Source organism: Trachemys scripta, chromosome 8, assembly GCF_013100865.1.
Source record: "Trachemys scripta elegans isolate TJP31775 chromosome 8, CAS_Tse_1.0, whole genome shotgun sequence".
NCBI lineage: Eukaryota > Metazoa > Chordata > Testudines > Emydidae > Trachemys > Trachemys scripta.
The window spans coordinates 74,563,542-74,581,744 of record NC_048305.1 but is presented as its reverse complement, the minus strand read 5'-3'; the positions used below and the strand labels follow the sequence as shown (position 1 = coordinate 74,581,744).

The following is an 18,203-nucleotide window of genomic DNA, read 5'->3' as shown; positions in this document are numbered from 1 at the left end:
GAATAATCAGCCCTAATATAAACTTTAATCAAATCATATTAATAAACAGTCTCCTATAGAGTCCAATTTTGTGCCCATGATCAACTATGCGTTTAAAATGATGGCATTTAGATTTCTAACTGATTACCCCTATAATTCAGTCAGCTAGGTGTGCAAGTTCCATCATATGTGCCCAAATAATTGTACATACAAAAATGGAAGCAGCCTTTACAGAATTTGGCCTATAATATTAAAATACTCTAGACATCCTTTGACTAATGCTTCTTCACTGCCATAAATCTATTCAAATTATATATACAGACACAAAAGAGAATATCAAAATACACAGAGACCTCTAAATAATTCTATTCCACTCCTATGACCCCAGAGATAGTATTTTAGAGTTCTAGAAAAATTGTGCCATCACTGGTAATTCTTGTGACTTGTTATTTTATGTAACTAAGTTTTTATTCAAATTAATGTTGACAAACCTCAAAAACAAAATCTTACTCATAATTTTGTGCTTTCAGTTAGGTTTTATGAAATACAAGAAAACAGTCTAGAAGCTCAAATGGTATTTGGTTTTGTTTCTCCAAGGCTGTCATATTGTCAAAAAAATCCCCACGTCAACCTAACAGTATGTTTTTCACATTTAAGCTGGGGGCATCAAACATGATGCCACGCCAACTGGACTTAAAGGATAAAACCTCAGTTAACACCCTAAACATTTGGATCTTGCAGATAACGCTCTCTCCTCGTCTGGGTGTTGTACCTGGCAATATAGAGAATATAGATGCCAAATACTTGGCATCCAGCAGTGTAGCTCTTGCTGTGAGCACTAATGCTGAAAACTCCTTGGCATCAGATGCTGAGATAACATAAGCCAAGGGTGATCAATGAAGCACCATCATTAGAAGTGTTCAAATGAAGATAGTACATTCATCTAAATATAGAAAGGACAATATTACACTATTTCATAGAAATTAACTAGATGACCGAGGTGGTCCTTTTTGATTGTGTATAAAACAATTTTGTGAGCATGTCAATTTTAGATGGATTCCGTTTGATTTTACACAAAGCAGCTAAAAACACAATCACTCTTAAAAACAAGAAAAGCCTTCCACTAACTTACTAGAATGTAGGGCTCAAAAACATAATACATTACCACAGTCTGAAGGAGAAGGTGGTTCCCTTTCATCAAGATCATCTGCAGATGACATAGTGCCAGTAGACGGTGTTCGGGGAAGCCTTCTCTTAAAATCCGCTATGGAAGAGAAGATGTATTTTCAGACTCTTGAAAATACAACCTGCCCAACTGCGTATTCTCAATATGGGCTCAATCTAACTTCCACTAAAGTGAATCTGAATTCTTCCATTGACAAAGAGACTCTGGGTCAGGTTCAAGGAGAGGATTTCAAATCCAAGTGTAACTGGGAATGAGCTGTACCTGGACTAGCAGATGGAGAGTCCATGGATCGTGATTCGCTGCTTCCTCCTGCACTTTCAGAGTCACTGCACATTCCTCCACTTTGGTTGCCAACTGACCACGATCTGAATGGTGGGGGTCCTCGCACTGCTTTAAACAACAAAACACTAAGACTTAAACACAGCCGGCTGTGAATGCTCTTAATTGAGAGCATCTTCAAGCAGGGTTGTAGAAAAAGAGGTATATTACTGCAAGCTAAGCCAAGCCAAGTTACATAAACAGTCTCCACTGAAAATAAAGTTGTTGCATGTATTTGAGAAAGCTTTACAGTACGTATAAAAAACAAGTTTTAGAAACTTGACGTTTGTCATGTTTTAGTGACCAGCTGAAACCAAAAGGGTATTCTTTAAGCATTAGATTAAAAAGTTTCTTAAAATTGCTTGTTTTACTCTATTATTGAAACAAAAATTTTAATACATAAATTTATTATGAGGATTTGCTGTGACTTGCATTTCACTCTTTTTGGCAATGAAACTAGATTGCTCAGCTAGTCAGTTTTACAACTGGTTTATATGCACTAGCACACATGCGGTGTTTAGGATGCAAATAAAGCTTTATTTAAAATACAGCTTTTGTTGTTATTAAACAAATGCTATATTGTGGGCCTAAGCTACTTAAAGCTCTTCTAAAAAAATGTTGGTATCTATTATCTATTATATGGTACATCCAATTACTGGCAATGGGACACATCATAGTCACACCTGCTTAAGATGACCTTTCTATTTAGAAATGAAAGTCTAATGAAATATTAAAAACCTACCTTGGATATCTGTGCTGCTGGAAGACCTCTTCTCCCCAATTTTTTGGAAATGACGATAAGACGGGCTTCCAACATCTTCTAAAGACTGGGTGGGAAAGTCTCCTGAACACTGGGATAAGTTTCCATCCGATGTACGGGCACTGTTTGTTGGTTGTTTACTAAAAGCCCTTTGAAGAAAAAAGCCACTCATTGGAAAGGGGCCTGAATACAGTATTCAATTAAAAACTCCCAAGGCATTAAAATGCTTAATATTTTTACTGTTCACATCAATGGCAATCTCAGAGTGTATAATGGCAAATATTTACGGCCAAATATTGCTTGTCGATTACATCAGGGGAGTCCCACCTATTTAACAGAGCAGAATTTGGCTCTTGGTATTCAGGTACCAATAGTACTCCTCATACAATCAATCTTTGAAATGTCTCCATGCGGTTGTTATAACTCCTATTTTGCAGATTGCGAAGTTAACTTTTGCTGTAACAGATTTGTCCAAGACTAGAGGAATTCAGTGGTAGATCTGAGATTAAACCTCAGCAGTTCCTGCCTTCCAATCCTGTACTTCCCTCTAAGGCTTTGTCTCTAAAAGTGCTGGTGTGCACAGCTACCGGCGCTCGTTGGGGGTGAAATATTTTTGTCGCCGGGAAAGCTGTCTCTTGCCAACAAACAGTGGCTCCACTACGTGCCTTTTAGCGACGCGGCTGTAATGGTACAGCCGCGTCGCTAAAAGCTGTGTAGTGTAGACAAGGCCTAAATATCATTTCTCCCATAATACATAGCTGTTTGCTACTTAAAATCAATCTAAATTTAAGATTTTTATCTTTGTGCTTGAACAGGATTATGCATCTATAGCATATAGACTTTAAACAGGCTCAGAACAGTTAGACTAATATTTTTAGGAGTACATAAAAGACTTCACAGTGCTGCAGAAAGCTTCTAGTCTCTGGTAAGTCAGCTCTCAAGATGCAAGGAAAGAAAGCAGTTAATCTAATTAGTCTAAAATGCTGAGGCACCATAGGGACAAAATGGCTTATTGGCCAACTATAGCCTTAGGAAAGCCTGTGCTTAATCTGCTCTCCTCTACCCAGGAAAAGGGAATTGTTTTGAAGTCTTCTTTACAAGAGAGCAGTTACAACAGAGTGTCTTAGGTAAATACAATTCTAAAGAATAATTAAAAGTGACCATTTCAAGTGCATGGGGAATCACAATGCCATGTGAAAAAGAGTAGCATGGTGGGGAAAAAGAATCAGCTATGAAACACACAAACTCTAGGAGGTAAATATTTTGAGGGATATGCAATGGTTTTAGAATGCCATTCCTACTGATTTTTTGGTAGTTGCATAGCTAAAGCCCTTTAACTCTGAAAATTCAGGAGTATGGTCTAAATTAATGAAAGGCAGGACATTTACAGACAAGTACTAAGAATCTCAGCCTTAACTTTGAATTTCCTGGCTTTGGCTGGTGCAAGTCTGACTCAAGCACTAACTTTCTGTATTTAGTTTCCTTTTGAAACGAAATGACACCACTTTCATGTAGAATTGTGAAAACAGAAATCGGAATGGCTATTTTTGCTCTTAAATTGTGAAGTGCCACAATGACAATTTTACATTGAGATTAAAAGACTGAAAGGCATTTAGCCTCTTGACGTGCTCAGTTGAGATGCTGTTTTGCAGTCTTTCCAGTACCGCATTATACATAACCAGAATTTGAGGTGAAACAGTAAAAGTTCCCAGGGTACCCAGAAAATGGTACTTGTTTGGGGGAAGTGTTCTAATACAGTTGTGATTAAGGCAGCCATCCCAAACTCATGCCAATAAAAGCTTGATGTCATTATTAACAATTCGTATTACAGTAACATCTAGGCTTCACCAGGACACTATTATGCTAGAGCAGGGGTAGGCAACCTTTCAGAAGTGGTGTGCTGAGTCTTCATTTATTCACTTTAATTTAAGGTTTCGCGTGCCGGTAATATATGTTAACGTTTTTTAGAAGGTCTCTCCCTATAAGTCTATTATATAACTAAACTATTGTTGTATGTAAAAGTAAACAAGGTTTTCAAAATGTTTAAGAAGCTTCATTTAAAATTAAATTAAAATGCTGATCTTACACCGCCAGCCTGCTCAGCTCGCTGCCAGCCTGGCGTTCTGTTCACCTAGGCCTGCAGCGGGCTGAGCGGGGCGACTCGAGGTCAGTGCAGAGGGCTGGGGTGTGTGTGGAGGTGCAGGGCAGAAGGCTGGGTGTTGGGGGGGGGTCAGGGGAGAAGGCTTGGGGGGGGGGGGGGGGGTGCAGGGCAGAAGGCTGGGTGTTGGGGGCGACTCAAGGTCAGTGCAGAGGGCTGGAGGATGTGTGGGGAGGATCAGGGCAGAGGGCTGGGAGGGCGTGGGGGGTGCAGGGCAGAGGGCTGGGTGTTGGGGGGAGGTCAGGGCAGAAGGCTGGAGGTCAGGGCAGAAGGCTGGGGTGCTCGGCTTGTGGGGGTGCTCCCAGCCCCCTGCCCTGAGCGGCTCATGGCAGGGGACTAGGAGGGATATGCCCTGTTCCACCCCCTTCCCCCAGGCTCCGTCCCTACCTCTCTCTGCCTCCTCTACGGAGCAGGGAGCACGCTGCCACTCGGCTTGGCTCTGCTCTGCTCCCCCTCGCAAGGGTGTCGCTGGCAGGGGGGAGAAGGAGGGGCCGGAATGCACCATGTTGTGGAAAGAAACGGGGGAGGGGAGGAGCTTGGCTGCCACAGGACCAAGCTTCTGCCTCCTGCCCCCACAGGGGAGAGTGGTGGGCAGGGGGCCGGGACCCACCCCCCCAACCGCTCTCCTCTGCAGGGGCAGGAGGCAGAAGGTTGGTCCTGCGGCAGCCAAGCTTCCCTCCTCCCCCTTCGTCCCACAGTATGGTGCATTCCGGCCCCTCCTCCTCCTCTCACCGGACAGGCAGCGTGCCACTCAGAATCAGCTCGTGTGCCGTGTTTGGCACGCGTGCCGTAGGTTGTCAACCCCTGTGCTAGAGGCTGGACAAACACACAGTACATTCCATTTATTAGTGATGCTGATATTAACAACTTAAATTTAATAGCAACATTTTGTCAGGAACCAATCCCGTCTCATGGGATTTGGATATTGGCAACAGGCATGTCACTTCCTAACAACTTTTTTTGGGGGGGCGAGGAGGGGGAAGAGAGGAGAGAAGGAGGGAGGAAAAGAAAGGCCACAGGGAGGTTTGTGGAGCTGCAGGGAGGGAAGGAAGTGCTGGGGGCTGAATAGAACTTCCCCTTGCACTCTCTAGGCTGCGTCCTGCCTTGGGCACCAGTGGCTTGGGTCCAGCACGTCCTAGTACTTTCTCCCCTGTCTGCAGCAAACCTGCTATAATTGGGGACCCATCGGCCACATAGGAGCGAATAGACTGGGGCAGCTGCATCCCTCCCCAATGGGGGAACCCCGGCCAGAGTCCTGGCACTGTGGACTCAGATGGGAGACTGCAGCCTGGATGTCAGGACACTGAGGGCTATAGAATCATAGAATATCAGGGTTGGAAGGGACCTCAGGTCGTCATCTAGGGCCAATCCCCAGACAGATTTTTGCCTCAGATCCCTAAATGGCCCCCTCAAGGATTGAACTCGCAACCCTGGGTTTAGCAGGCCAATGCTCAAACCACTGAGCTATCCCTCCCCCCAACCGGTGGAGGTACACACTACCTCTCCCTGCACTCTCCAAGCTGCGTCCTGCCCTGGGGGCCCGGGTTCTGCACATCCCCGTACTTCCTTGGCTGCAACCCCGCAGGCAGATTTGCAGGGCTGCAGCCGTGGAAAGAAGTGCTGGGACATACCAAGCACTGGCCATAGGCAGATCTGCAGGACTGCAGCCACAGAAGGTACATCCCACTTCTTCCTTCCCTGGCTGCAGCCCTGCAAACCTGCCTTCTGCTTAGTAGCTATTTCCAGATAATGGCAATTTTTTGCTGGGAACCGAGAGATTGCTAATAAGCAGAATCTATTGTACACCAGAAATACTCCATGCAACAAAACGCTTAAACACTTAAGACAATATACAACCATGAGGATGTGGTGGCAGCAAAAGCTGCACAACCCATGTATTTCTCATGCCTTCTCTAACTCCCACCTTCCAAGGTGGCTTCACTAAATTCATGTTCACTCCTGTTACAGCATGTCTTACAAACTAAACACACTGTTCTAGATCAAGATCTTTCATATTACCAAATAGCTATACCTAGACATTAGCAAGTTGATTCTAGTGTTTGAATCAAAACAATTTATCTATGTTCTTTTTAGCCCTAGTATAAATAAAGGGGAAAATACAACACTCTGGTGGGTTTAGTTATAGCATTGATGTCTAATTAAACGTGGTTACTGGATAATTCAGAGGGGCATAAGTCACAACTCATGGTAAAATGGCAAATTCTATTTTACTCTTGTACATATTTAGTTTCACTGCTAGGTGCATCCTTCTGTAAACATTTTCCTCACATTTAATTTCAAGTAAACAAGTATCATTAATATTAGCTCTCACCCATCAACCTCCGAACTCTGAATTTCAAAAGAACCTGATTCAATGGGAATGTCTTCTTTTGGCAAACTTTTCACAAACTCCAAATACCGCTGTCCTGGGTCATAGAGCTTGGCGTTCTCACAGAGGGTCTGACAGTTAACTGGAAGAGATACAACCTGGGCATGCTGCATTTGGAACAGGTTAACTGTTGCCTGTTATAAAATAAAGATTAAGAAAAAAATTTGGGGCATTTTAAAACATTTACAAGACAGTTTATACATAATCCACCCCAAGTTAACTTTTGTTAGGGAAAAAAATTCATTAACCCACTTTATTGAGGACTCAAACAAGCTTGCCATCTCTATCATAAATATTTTCTAATACTGGACTATCAGAGAGACAACCCTGTGCTCTGAGTGTCCCTAAACCTCTGACTGCCAGAAGCTGGGACTGGACGACAGGTGAGGATCATTTGATAATTGCCCTGTTCTGTTAATTTCTTCTGAAGTATCTGGCACCGGTCACTGTTGAAAGACAGGGTACTGGGATAGAAAGACTGTTGCTCTGACCCAGTATGGTCATTCTTATGTTCCCCAGGTTTCCAAGCACTAGTTGTACCCTCTTTATCCTCAATGTCACAAACTGCTTTCTCCATACATCTATCCCATCTCCAGCTGGTGAACATAGCACCAGTGTCTCTCCATTTGGATTGGTGTGTCCAGCAGAGATTTCTGTTCCTCCCATCAACAGGACAAAAGCCTCTATCAGGGTGAAAGATTGGGAGTTCCAAACCCAGGTTGGTCTATATCCTATATTTTAAGGTAATAGATGACAAGATTTCTCCCCAGGATGCAGACTAATTTAAAAGGATATTGGCTGAGGAAGTCTGCAGAGGGTCAAAGAAGGAATCCTCTCCTCCCAGGCTAGGAAATAGGAGCAGAGCTACTGCAGCCTCAGGGTTACAGTAATCACTGCTGCACTTCCACCCTCCTCCAGAGGGGATGGATTCTTGCCTTGTGGATTCATATACCTGTGGCTCCACCACCATTGCTGCTTTGCACTAGCAAGGAGGGAACCCCATACAGCTGAGTTTCACAATGTGAACAGATATGGGTCCCACGAATAAAGTATATAAATACTATGTAGCAAAGCCGTTGTCCTCATTGTGAACTGAAATATCATCTCCTCCTCCTCTGTATTTGATCTTTTCTAACAATGTTTAAAATTAGTGAGTTAGCCTGCATAGTAGATTAGTCATCTAAAAGACCAAAGCAATGGGGCTTAGCTTCTCTCCCTCCTTCACCCTTCCTCAAACTAATACCTGACTGATTATACTAACATGACAGCTTCTAGCCTTATGGAAGCAGCATTTCTAAATACAACCACCTTTTTGCTTATGCAGGCCTATTGAATTTCATATACTGTAGGCAATCAAAACTGAATTAATGGCAGCTTCAAGCACATCACTGTTAATGGGTTCAGAACTGTATTTGTGTAAAGTTACTAGCTTTCATTCTGTACTCTTGAACAAGGAAATGTCTTTTCTAACCCTCAAACAAAAACAACAAAATTTGAACAAAAGTTGTACCCATGAGCAACAGAAACAAAGTAAACCCAGGGCAAAGGCTCTCTGCAATGATCACTGGTGTTCATACAGAAGTTTACAAAAATCCCATCTACATTCAAAATTCTTGCAAGGCAATAGTTTATGAAGAACATATCTTAAGGGACCTTTCTATTCTTTTCAATGGGATGCCACTAGCATGAGAAAACATATATTATTTTTAAGTAGTCAGCACTGTAAGCTGGTTTTCTTTTTACTTTGTTACTCCTTCAGGTAAATGTATCAACACCTCACTCCCATAAACAGCTGTTTAAAGGTTATTTTCTAAAGCCTGACTTTCTTTTTGAGTTCAGAAATAATTTTTTAAAAGGGTCTCCTTACAGCTTTAAGGGTAAGATCACACTGAAAAACAAGTTCCCGAAGCTGTGTTAAAGTATCACTTTTGAAGCTTTCCAGATCATTTTGCTTTTCTTCAACTTCTGCCATGCTGGCTTTGTAGTGTTCACAGGCCTCTTCAGCCTAAAAAAAATAAATATAGATAGATAGGTAACTGATGGACCACAGAGCTTTGGTACCAGACATAAGCTAAGAAAGAAAATGGATCAGCAAGCTTGTAACTGAGGGTTCCTATTTAAAAAATCAGTATCTAAAAAAAGCATGGATTACAATAAATTACAAGCAAAACATTGGCTTACTTATCTCTCATTGTCCAAGCAGAAGTAAAACCCGAGAACACTGTCACTGCAAAAAAACACTTTTGGAATAAACAAATAGAGCTCTTACTTTCTGTAGAGCCTCCTCTTCTAACTTTCGCTTTTTCTCCAACTGTTTGCTGACATCTTTCACAAGACTGCTGCTTGTGCTCAGATGTTCTTCCTCAGCACGAATGGTGGAAGATTTTGCCTTCTCATACTCCTCTTGACGCTGCAGGTACAGTAGCTTTGCTTTTCTTAGAGTAGCTTCCAGTTCTTGCTATACAATATACAGTGCAAAAGCAAATAATGAATCCCTTTGCATCAAACAATGCAATTATGCAACTGGAAAAGAGGCTGCTATGTAAAGGCCTCCATTTTACAGTACTGACTACAAGCAACATCTGAGGAGTCTTCACCCTACAGCATAACCCTATGGGTTATGAACTGCAGACAACGAAAGCTGTGGGTGGCTTAATATGGGTTTAGATATCTAACTTTAGGCACTCAAGTTTGTAAGTTCTGGCCTGCATATTGAGCAATTTTTGAAAATGTTGGATACTCAGTGTTCGGTACACAGAAATACCAACCATTTTCTTCTGTTCTCGCTGCCAAAGTTCCTTGATATCTTTCCTTTGTTTATCCAACTCATTTTTTCTTCCTACAAGAGGCTAGATAAGAAAAAGTTTATAAGCTAAATAATGAAGTCATATTTTGTTAGAAAGTATGCCGTTATGCACTGTAACAATTACATGAGGAATAAAATTTTACCTGCACAAATTTGTTAGTCTGGAGAGCAGCTGCTGTTTTTTGCCAAAGCTGACTGTTCTCAATATCATTTTGAAAAGCATTTATGAATATAGACTGGAATGGCATGTAATCCTAGGATTAAACACAAAAGAAACTAGTAACATTGCAGGGTAGAAGAGGAGGATGTAGTCATTCCAGAGCCTAGTAGAATTTAACTAGATCCTCAGGTTTTTGCATGTGTGAAACCCAGAATTAAAGCTATAACGTGAAGGTTACTGTTATAATTTTCTCTAACAATTTCACTTCCATTAGAGAATACTTAAAAAGAGAAGGTTCCTACATGTCTAAGTTTTGTGGTTACTAAGCACATTGAAAAATAGCACACAAAATAGAAGCATGATGCAAGGTAGCTTTTTTTAAGGAATGTAAGGAACTTTTACTGAAGTTAATTACATAAAGACCACTCTATACTTCCAATAGATATGTTCAGTCATCAAAATTTCCACAGAGTCAAATGAGATTCAGAAGGGTTGAGCTGATAATTTACCATGCAATCTCCTTTGTATTCACTTATATAAAAAATAATTCTTCAGTGCCCAGAACTGGGACTTCCAAGAGCAAGGAAGTTATTTTAATTTTGAAATTGGATACCAGCCTAAATATCCCATTTGGTTTTTATTTATTTTTTTAAACATATGAGAAGTTTAAAAAAAATAGAATTAACTGAACACTCACCTGGGGTCCAACAATAGCTTTTGCAGTTTCAGCCATTTTTGCTAAGTTTTTAGCACATTCCACTTCTGTGGGGGAAAAAATTGGATTTCCACACATAAACGTTAACAGTAACAGCAACTTCACCAAACATCAAACATGGTTTGCATTCTTATTTTAACAGAAAAGGACAGACACATTCATTTTGTTACAATCTTTCAATTACAGGAAATGGGTAACAATTCTATTCACTTCAGTGGAACAGCTTCTAATTTAGAAATCAGATTATTGACAGTCCGCAGCACAAGCCTGACAACAGATTTAATTCCACTGTGACAAAGCTGATTAGATGCCAGAAAGAGCCACTCACCCAGGCTAAGTTTTTTTTCTATCCATGCGACTACATCCTTGGCATATTTTGACCAAGCTTTAGCATAAGACAGAGCCGATTCAAGTCCGCTGTCATTTCTTAGGAGCATGCTATCGACCTCTTCAGCCCGAAGATGTCCTGAAAATAAAATGTCAAATGCAAAGAAGTGAATTTTAGACATGACCACACACCGACAGCAAAGCCAGTATCAGCCAATTGTGAACACTAAAGCAGCTCTGATCTAGAGTAGTTCTTTAATGCTAGTTGACTCTAAATAGGACTGACAGGGGTTTTAGAACAAATTAAAGGGTCATGGTATTTTATCTTGCCTAGTTGTACGGTAGGCATAACTTTCTTAAAAAAAAAAAAAAAAAAAAAAAAAAAGATAACCAAAAACACTAGTCTCAATTACACACAAATGTGGCTCAGTGCTAGTCTATTTTCTCCAAAAAGTTAATAAGCACAAATATGGATTCTCTCAATTTAGATTTCTGAATTCATTTTTAGTCTTAATCTTAATATGCCCAATTAAAAAACCCCTGAAGTATCGAGTTTATTTAGAGAATATGTTCACAGTTCTGAACATATGCAAGACAGAATGTACAAATAAAGTAAAGAAAGATGCTCATTCATGTAAAAACATCTACCTGTATCTTGAACATCTTCCCGTTCATGTAGTGATCCCACAGACTCCACGGAAAGGTTTTCAAAAGACTTGCATGTAATAAAATAAAGTGCATTAGAGCAGAATAGTTAAACCAAGGACCGAAAGCATACTAACAAAACAAGAGGAGCTACCTGCCTTTAATTCTTCATAATTTACCACTGACATAGCAAGAGATGGAGCTGGGCTAACTATTTATGCTTAAGAACTTCTAAGCTCCTGAGACAGTTTAAATGCCAGGGAATTTTTACTTGTCTTTTAAACATTTTTGAGCAGTAGTCTTCTAATTGTTTAACAAAGCAGTTGACATTTACTGGATCCACACATCCTACCTTACACACACACACACACACACAGACCCCTTTCAGCCAATCAGTGGAGTTCTAGACAACAATCAGGAAAGTGATAGAACTACGATAAACTTTTCCCCAACCTGCTCACCAGCATTCATTATGTACATTAAGGCTAAGCATATAAACTTCCCACAGATTTACTCTTATACTGCAACTTCTTCATTCCATTCCCCCTTTTTCTCTTACAAGTCCTTTAGTAAAAACTTTCAAGTAATTTCCACATTTTTCATCCACTGGTCTCATTACAGAAGCCCTTACTGCTATGATCTGACCCACTGATGAAGCAAATTATTTCAGTGAGCCTTGTATAATGAAGGGTTTGTGGGATTGGGCTCTTCACTCTACACCTTATGTTATTCTTCAGTAGTTTCCCTTTTTTAAGATTCTGCCCAAGGCAACCTTCTTAGCAGGTCCCTTACTCTCTACAACTTTATCTATTATGATATACAAAATTAAATAAGAGCTACACAAATTATGGGTACTTGGTCTAAGATTCCCGATCACCTCCACCTTTTTGTTTTTCAAACATCATAAAAATTAACTCATTCTAGAAACTAAGCTAAACTTTAAGCACTACATGACTAACTGAAGAAACACAAGAACTTCTATAATTTAATTTGCAACAAGAGTTTGAAAATAAGTTTATCTATCAAATATGTTTACTTGTTTAGGCAATTTTTCTTCCTGATTTTTCTAACTTTTCAAATGGAGATTAAAATCAACCACAGCCTGTTTCTGTTTTGCTAACTTCCTGGTTCAGGTTTTGGTAGCACTAGTTTTGTTAACAGCTTTGCAGACAGGAATACACTAACTTACACTACCTCGGACTGTCCACTCAGCTGCCAAGCAGAAACCACTGAAAGTTCTTCATGGATTTCCTAAGATTCCAAGGGGTCTTGTTTGCCAGTTAGTTTTAAGGCTCTGCTTTCTAAATTATTTCGTAATTTCTTCATCAGTTCCTTTGAACTTCCATTATTGTTTGTTTTTTTATTGTCTTTTCACCCCAACTTCATATTTTCTCATTCTCCTAATCATTTAGCTACATGACATTCATGATTTACTCTTTAGGATGCCCTATGCACTTCCAAAGAAACCATGGTTAAGCAAATTTGTGTAAAACTGCTGAGGCAGTATGTTATAAAAGTACTTTCCTTGCCTGCATGGACAGAAAAATAAGTAATAATTACTTTTGAACCCAGAATTAACACACACTTCTCCAAGTCCCTGATTAAACACTAGCAACATTTTTGAAAAGTTTTCCCCACTGTTGCAGATGAACAAGTGTTAACTTTGGGAGCCCATTTATGTAGATGGCCCACTGGCTGTCTCATCTAACTCTGTTGGGAACAAGTCTAAACTGCATTATGCTGAAAACTGTTACAGTTGCTGGAAGCCTGTCTACATGAGGGCTTCTGAAATTAAACAAACAAACCAACCAACCCCACTTTCCCTAGTGTAGACAAGGCCATGGAGAACAGTGTATTAGCCTTGCTATAACCATAGATCTCTAAAAGTTTAAAAAAAATGTCAGGAAAGAAAACTTAACATAACAAGACTTGACCATAACAATGCTACAGAACTATATCTTAAAGATGCTTTCTAGTAGCATAGACAGCGCCTAAAATCATGCACTCCAAGATCTGGGCTTGAATTTCAGCTTTAGTTCTTGATACTCTAAGGGCTGGTCTACACTTAGTCCGGACTTCGGACTAAGGTACGCAAATTCAGCTACGTTAATAACGTAGCTGAATTCGAAGTACCTTAGTCCGGACTTACCGCGGTCCAGACGCGGCCGGAAGTCTCCCCCCGTCGACGCCGCATACTCCTCTCGGCGAGCTGGAGTACCGGCGTCGATTGTGAGCACTTCCGGGATCGATCCCAGAACATCGATGGCGTGCCTCCGGACCAGCCGGTAAGTGTAGACTAGGCCTAACAGTCTGGATCATCATACATACTGATTCTTAACTATATTTTCTTGCATACAATATACACCAGGCATGGCTTACCAAGTTTTTGTTTTTTCCAGCCTGCACAGCACTGATAATGTATTACATTTTATATATTTATTCATAGATAATTAAATTTGGGCTCTGTTTTGTGAGAGAAATAAAGCATCTGACTTGCTGTACCCAAACAAAAAGTGAGAACTGTGTTTTTCTCCAACAGTTTCTAGGTCCAAAATGCTTACTTTTAACAACCAGAACAAACTTAAAAAAATTAACACTTTACTGGAATCAAGCAATGTAATTGCTCTGCTGGATAAACTTATTTTAAACATGAAATAATCTAAACAAGACTGGCAAAAGTGAAACATCACTGGTATTAAAAACATGAAAATATTTTATACAGGGAAGACTTAATGACACTATAAAATGGCATTTACATTTTAACTGGTTTAATCTTTCAGAAAATCAAACAAATTAATCCAGACACAAGGACATTCAAATTAAGATGAAAAGATTATGAAAATTTCCTTTACAAATATGATTCTATACTCCCAAAAGAATGCGTTCAGCCTACCCGACTTCTACGAGATACAGGAAGTCCCAGTGACGAACCATTGTCTACATCTCCCATAAGGAAGTCTGAAACCCTGCCACAAAAACAGAAAAAAACTGTTTCATTTGTTTGTTACTTTTGAACAGAATTTCTACAAGTCCCTCCAAACAGAAAGTTAGGTGCATATTAAAGAATCCATCTATCTATTTTTTAAAAGCTCTGCAAAACAGTACGTTCAAAAAATAATCTATTTTCTTTTAGCATATTCAAACTAACAAGTTTATAAGCTATCTACAAGAGCAACAAAATCCCAAGACTGCTCAAGGTGTGGTTTACTTAAGTTCATGTCTCAACCAAACTTTATCTAGAAGACAAAATGAATATTTACTACTAGTCTGTATTAATTCTGTTCAGTAATATTCCTTTTAAATTCCAACCTATACCACTTACACGTTTCCAAAGGTGAACGCCAATGTGTCAATAGATGAAAATATTTCACTGAAGAGTTCTCTCTTGTTTTCTTCATTCACTTCTTTGAAGTTCACAGCTTAGGAAACAAACAGAATCCAAATAAGAAAAATTGTTCATTTTTATAAATCATACAGGAAAATTCATACAACAATCTTGTGGAAAACATCTGTAGAGTAAGGTAACCCTAAACTTCAAGAAAGTATATTTCTAGAATTGTTTATAAAACATTTGGAGCAAACTAATAAATGTAACTCAGGTTCAGGGCAAACAGATAAGCACAATAACCCAGAAAACTTCCAAACTGGGAATAAGGTTACCATCACTCAATTCCCTACATTTCCCTATTCCCAGTTAAGGTCTGTGTGGATGCTCTTTGGGGAAGGGGGAGGAGAGAGGAAGTGGGAGCAAAGGAGGAAGGATGGCCACTCACAGGAGTGATTCAGTCACCTACAAGGCAGTGGCAACACACAGCTCATAAATTATTTAAATATTGATATAGGAAACTGCTTCTCTATCTTCCAGGCTGGTCAAGGAAGTCCAAAAACAGTTTACCAAAACAAAAGGGCTCCATACAAATATATTCCTATTTCATATCTGAAAACAGAAATCCTGTATCTAGAGGAGATGTCCAGGGAAATGCCATAGGTTGTTTTCTTGGCAGAAACCTTCATTTGTATTAGTCCTGCAATCTGATGACCCAGCTTAGTAACAGTTGTTCTGTTCCACTGTGCAAGTTGGGGGCAGTGGAGAATAGAGCAATTCTTTCTCTACCACCATCACATGTGATTTCAAAATAGGAAAAGGATAAGGTCACTCTTCACTCTATCTTAGTGTTTAACACTGTAGTATTAGAGCAACTGACCCTTACTAGAGCCTCAAGGTGCTACTGTAACACAAACAATAATGAGAAGGGAAAAATAATTTATTTTGGTAGCTTGTGTCAATACCCTGGGGGTAGAAGTGAACTTCTTACAGGTGTAATCAAAAGCAAGTGGTGGCAGACACACGAGGGGGAAAAAGCAGGATTTTTTTCTATCCTACTCCCAAATTAAACCCTCAGCAAGGAGGCAAAGAGCAGTTTTCTTTCTGGTTCTCTCCAAAATACTCTGCCCTGAACCCGGGGTGGACCTCGGGTAGACAATCTTAATGACTTGCCCGAGCCAGTGGAATTTAGATTAATATCTATTCCTGAAGGCTTAATTGGACAATGTGAAATTCTGGTTTACCCAGATGCCATAAAGTTTACACACACACACACACACACACACACACACACACACACACACACACACACACACACACACCCCTTTTGCAACATTCATGACAATATTAACCCAACGCAAATAATTCAACCTATTTGTAGCGCTTCAAACATACAAAAATTGAAATATGGAAATAAACTCACTGTATCTATTTCTAGAATCAGTAACTCCAACATTAAGTGAAAATGTAATTCATTGTACAGAATTTTCCTAATAAGCTTATGCTTTTTAAGGCTTCAGTCTAAACTATATCAAGGCTTCCTGCCAGATGCTTAAACCCCAATGGGTCACCAAAACAAAGAAAATACAGTAAGTAAATCAGATCTTCTCAGACTTCCTTTGTGAAAGGAAACGTTTTCACTAGCAAATTAACACAAATTCATTCCTCCTTCCTTGCATGTACTCAGCATGCCAACTGATTTGCTAAAATATTTTTTAAAAGTGGTTTTATAGCAAACGAGCCTGACATTAAGCAGTCCTGTGCTGTATAACAATTCTTTGGCATATGAAGAACATACTGTAATGAAATGGCAACAATAGTTTAATAGTAGTCACATGACAAAAATACCAGCAGTTACTACTCTAGTCATTGTTCCCTGTTAAGATCAAGGTTTCTCTCTCCTTTTCCATTTTATATTGTGTGATTAACATGAAAATAATGCCTCTGGTACTTCTGAAGAAAAAGAAATACACGCTATAAAGTTCCACAGAGCAAACGTTAGATTACAAGTTTTGAGTGGATTTGTAAAAATCAATAGAAGAAAACGTTTTGAAAACCCTCAACTTTGCAGAAATAATTGAAGTCTATAAATAAAGTCTTCCAAACTTAATCATTAAGCAACAACATTTAACTAAAGGATTTATGAATTACCAGCCATCCATGATTGGAAAAAACATTAAAATGCAAGCACAAAATCCTGCCTATTTGAAACACAAATACAAACACAAAGGACTTACCATGAAAATATTTAATAAATCCTTAACCAAAATATCTTCAGAGAAGCAGTGCTTCTCTCACTGTACTAGTGAAACATTTAACATGCAATCTCACCCTAAAGAAAGGCTGTCTGCACTAAGAATCAGCTTTCCTGTTCCAGGAAGACTCATGCTCATCTTGTTAGGCCTTCTTTTTCAGTGATGGAGAAAACTTTCCCTTTCAGATTCCATCACATTAAGTGGGGTAACAAAAATTATATGACAAAAGACGTTTCAAGACTCCCACCTCTCATCTAATAAGATTCCCCAAAATGCCTACCAATAAAGTTGGATAGACAGCTTTCTTCATGTCTCTTACTAGTGCATTCCTGATGTACTTAACATCAACTTTAAACAAGCACACTCTTTCCCCAGGACATCCTGACTGCACACAATAGCTACTGACAACAATGGACTGTAGTAATATTTCCCTGTCTGGAAATGGCATCTATCTATAGTAGTGCAAGTTTCAAAGGGAGCATGCAACTTAATAGCATTTGCAAGGGAAAATGTTAATTTTTTGAAGTCACATTATAAAGATAACATACCTGCCATCTAGTGCCTGAAAGGCAATACGTGTAATATATTAAAGGTGAGCTGTATTCTTAAAGGAACAAAAGGGATAAGTACTGACAGTCAGCTTGACTAACAATATCAGGACATTGTAAAACAGATTTCACATTTTATATCTTCAAAGTCAAAGAAACCAGAAGCTTAATCCAAATAAAATGCCTAACACAAAACAGACTGTTTGGAACACTGTGATTATGAATATTTTTAGAAATAAGAATTCCAGAGATATTCCTGGAGATAGTTACCCATGCTTCTCTAAAGCCAAGAGAAACTTTGAATCTGCTCTTTTTAATGAGGAGATAGTCAAACTATGGTCTCCACTTAAAAGTTTTGCGAGTATAGCTATGTCAGTTAGGTTGTGATTTTTTGCCAATATAGCTATGGCTGGCAAGATTAGGGTTACCATACGTCCGGATTTTCCCGGACATGTCCGGCTTTTGGGGGCTCAAAGCCCCGTCCGGGGGCAAATCCCCAAAAGCCGGGCATGTCCGGGAAAATCGGGAGGGCTCGGTGGTGCTCGGCCGGGGCCTATTTGGCTGGTGTCGGGGCCGGTGCGGGGCCGGGGGCATGGTGCCGGGCCGGGAGCCGGGCCGGGGTCCAGGGGTGC

At 39.8% G+C, this 18,203-nt stretch overlaps 1 protein-coding gene across 3 annotated transcripts in view; it reads right to left on the bottom strand.

The window, feature by feature from the left end:
* Nucleotides 1–18,203, bottom strand: part of ARHGAP29 (Rho GTPase activating protein 29) — an 86,312-nt gene that overhangs the window by 9,863 nt on the left and 58,246 nt on the right. For 2 of the 3 annotated variants that reach the window (XM_034778631.1, XM_034778632.1), the window contains 13 exons: nt 14,766–14,862; nt 14,337–14,409; nt 11,447–11,513; nt 10,800–10,937; nt 10,454–10,518; nt 9,740–9,850; nt 9,559–9,639; nt 9,060–9,248; nt 8,658–8,795; nt 6,734–6,924; nt 2,226–2,392; nt 1,427–1,555; nt 1,145–1,243 (listed from right to left, as the gene is read on the bottom strand). In XM_034778631.1, coding sequence (XP_034634522.1) covers nt 1,145–1,243; nt 1,427–1,555; nt 2,226–2,392; nt 6,734–6,924; nt 8,658–8,795; nt 9,060–9,248; nt 9,559–9,639; nt 9,740–9,850; nt 10,454–10,518; nt 10,800–10,937; nt 11,447–11,513; nt 14,337–14,409; nt 14,766–14,862 — 1,545 coding nt within the window. The remainder of the gene's footprint in view (nt 1–1,144; nt 1,244–1,426; nt 1,556–2,225; nt 2,393–6,733; nt 6,925–8,657; nt 8,796–9,059; nt 9,249–9,558; nt 9,640–9,739; nt 9,851–10,453; nt 10,519–10,799; nt 10,938–11,446; nt 11,514–14,336; nt 14,410–14,765; nt 14,863–18,203) is intronic. The other variant, XM_034778633.1, reaches the window with a different exon arrangement.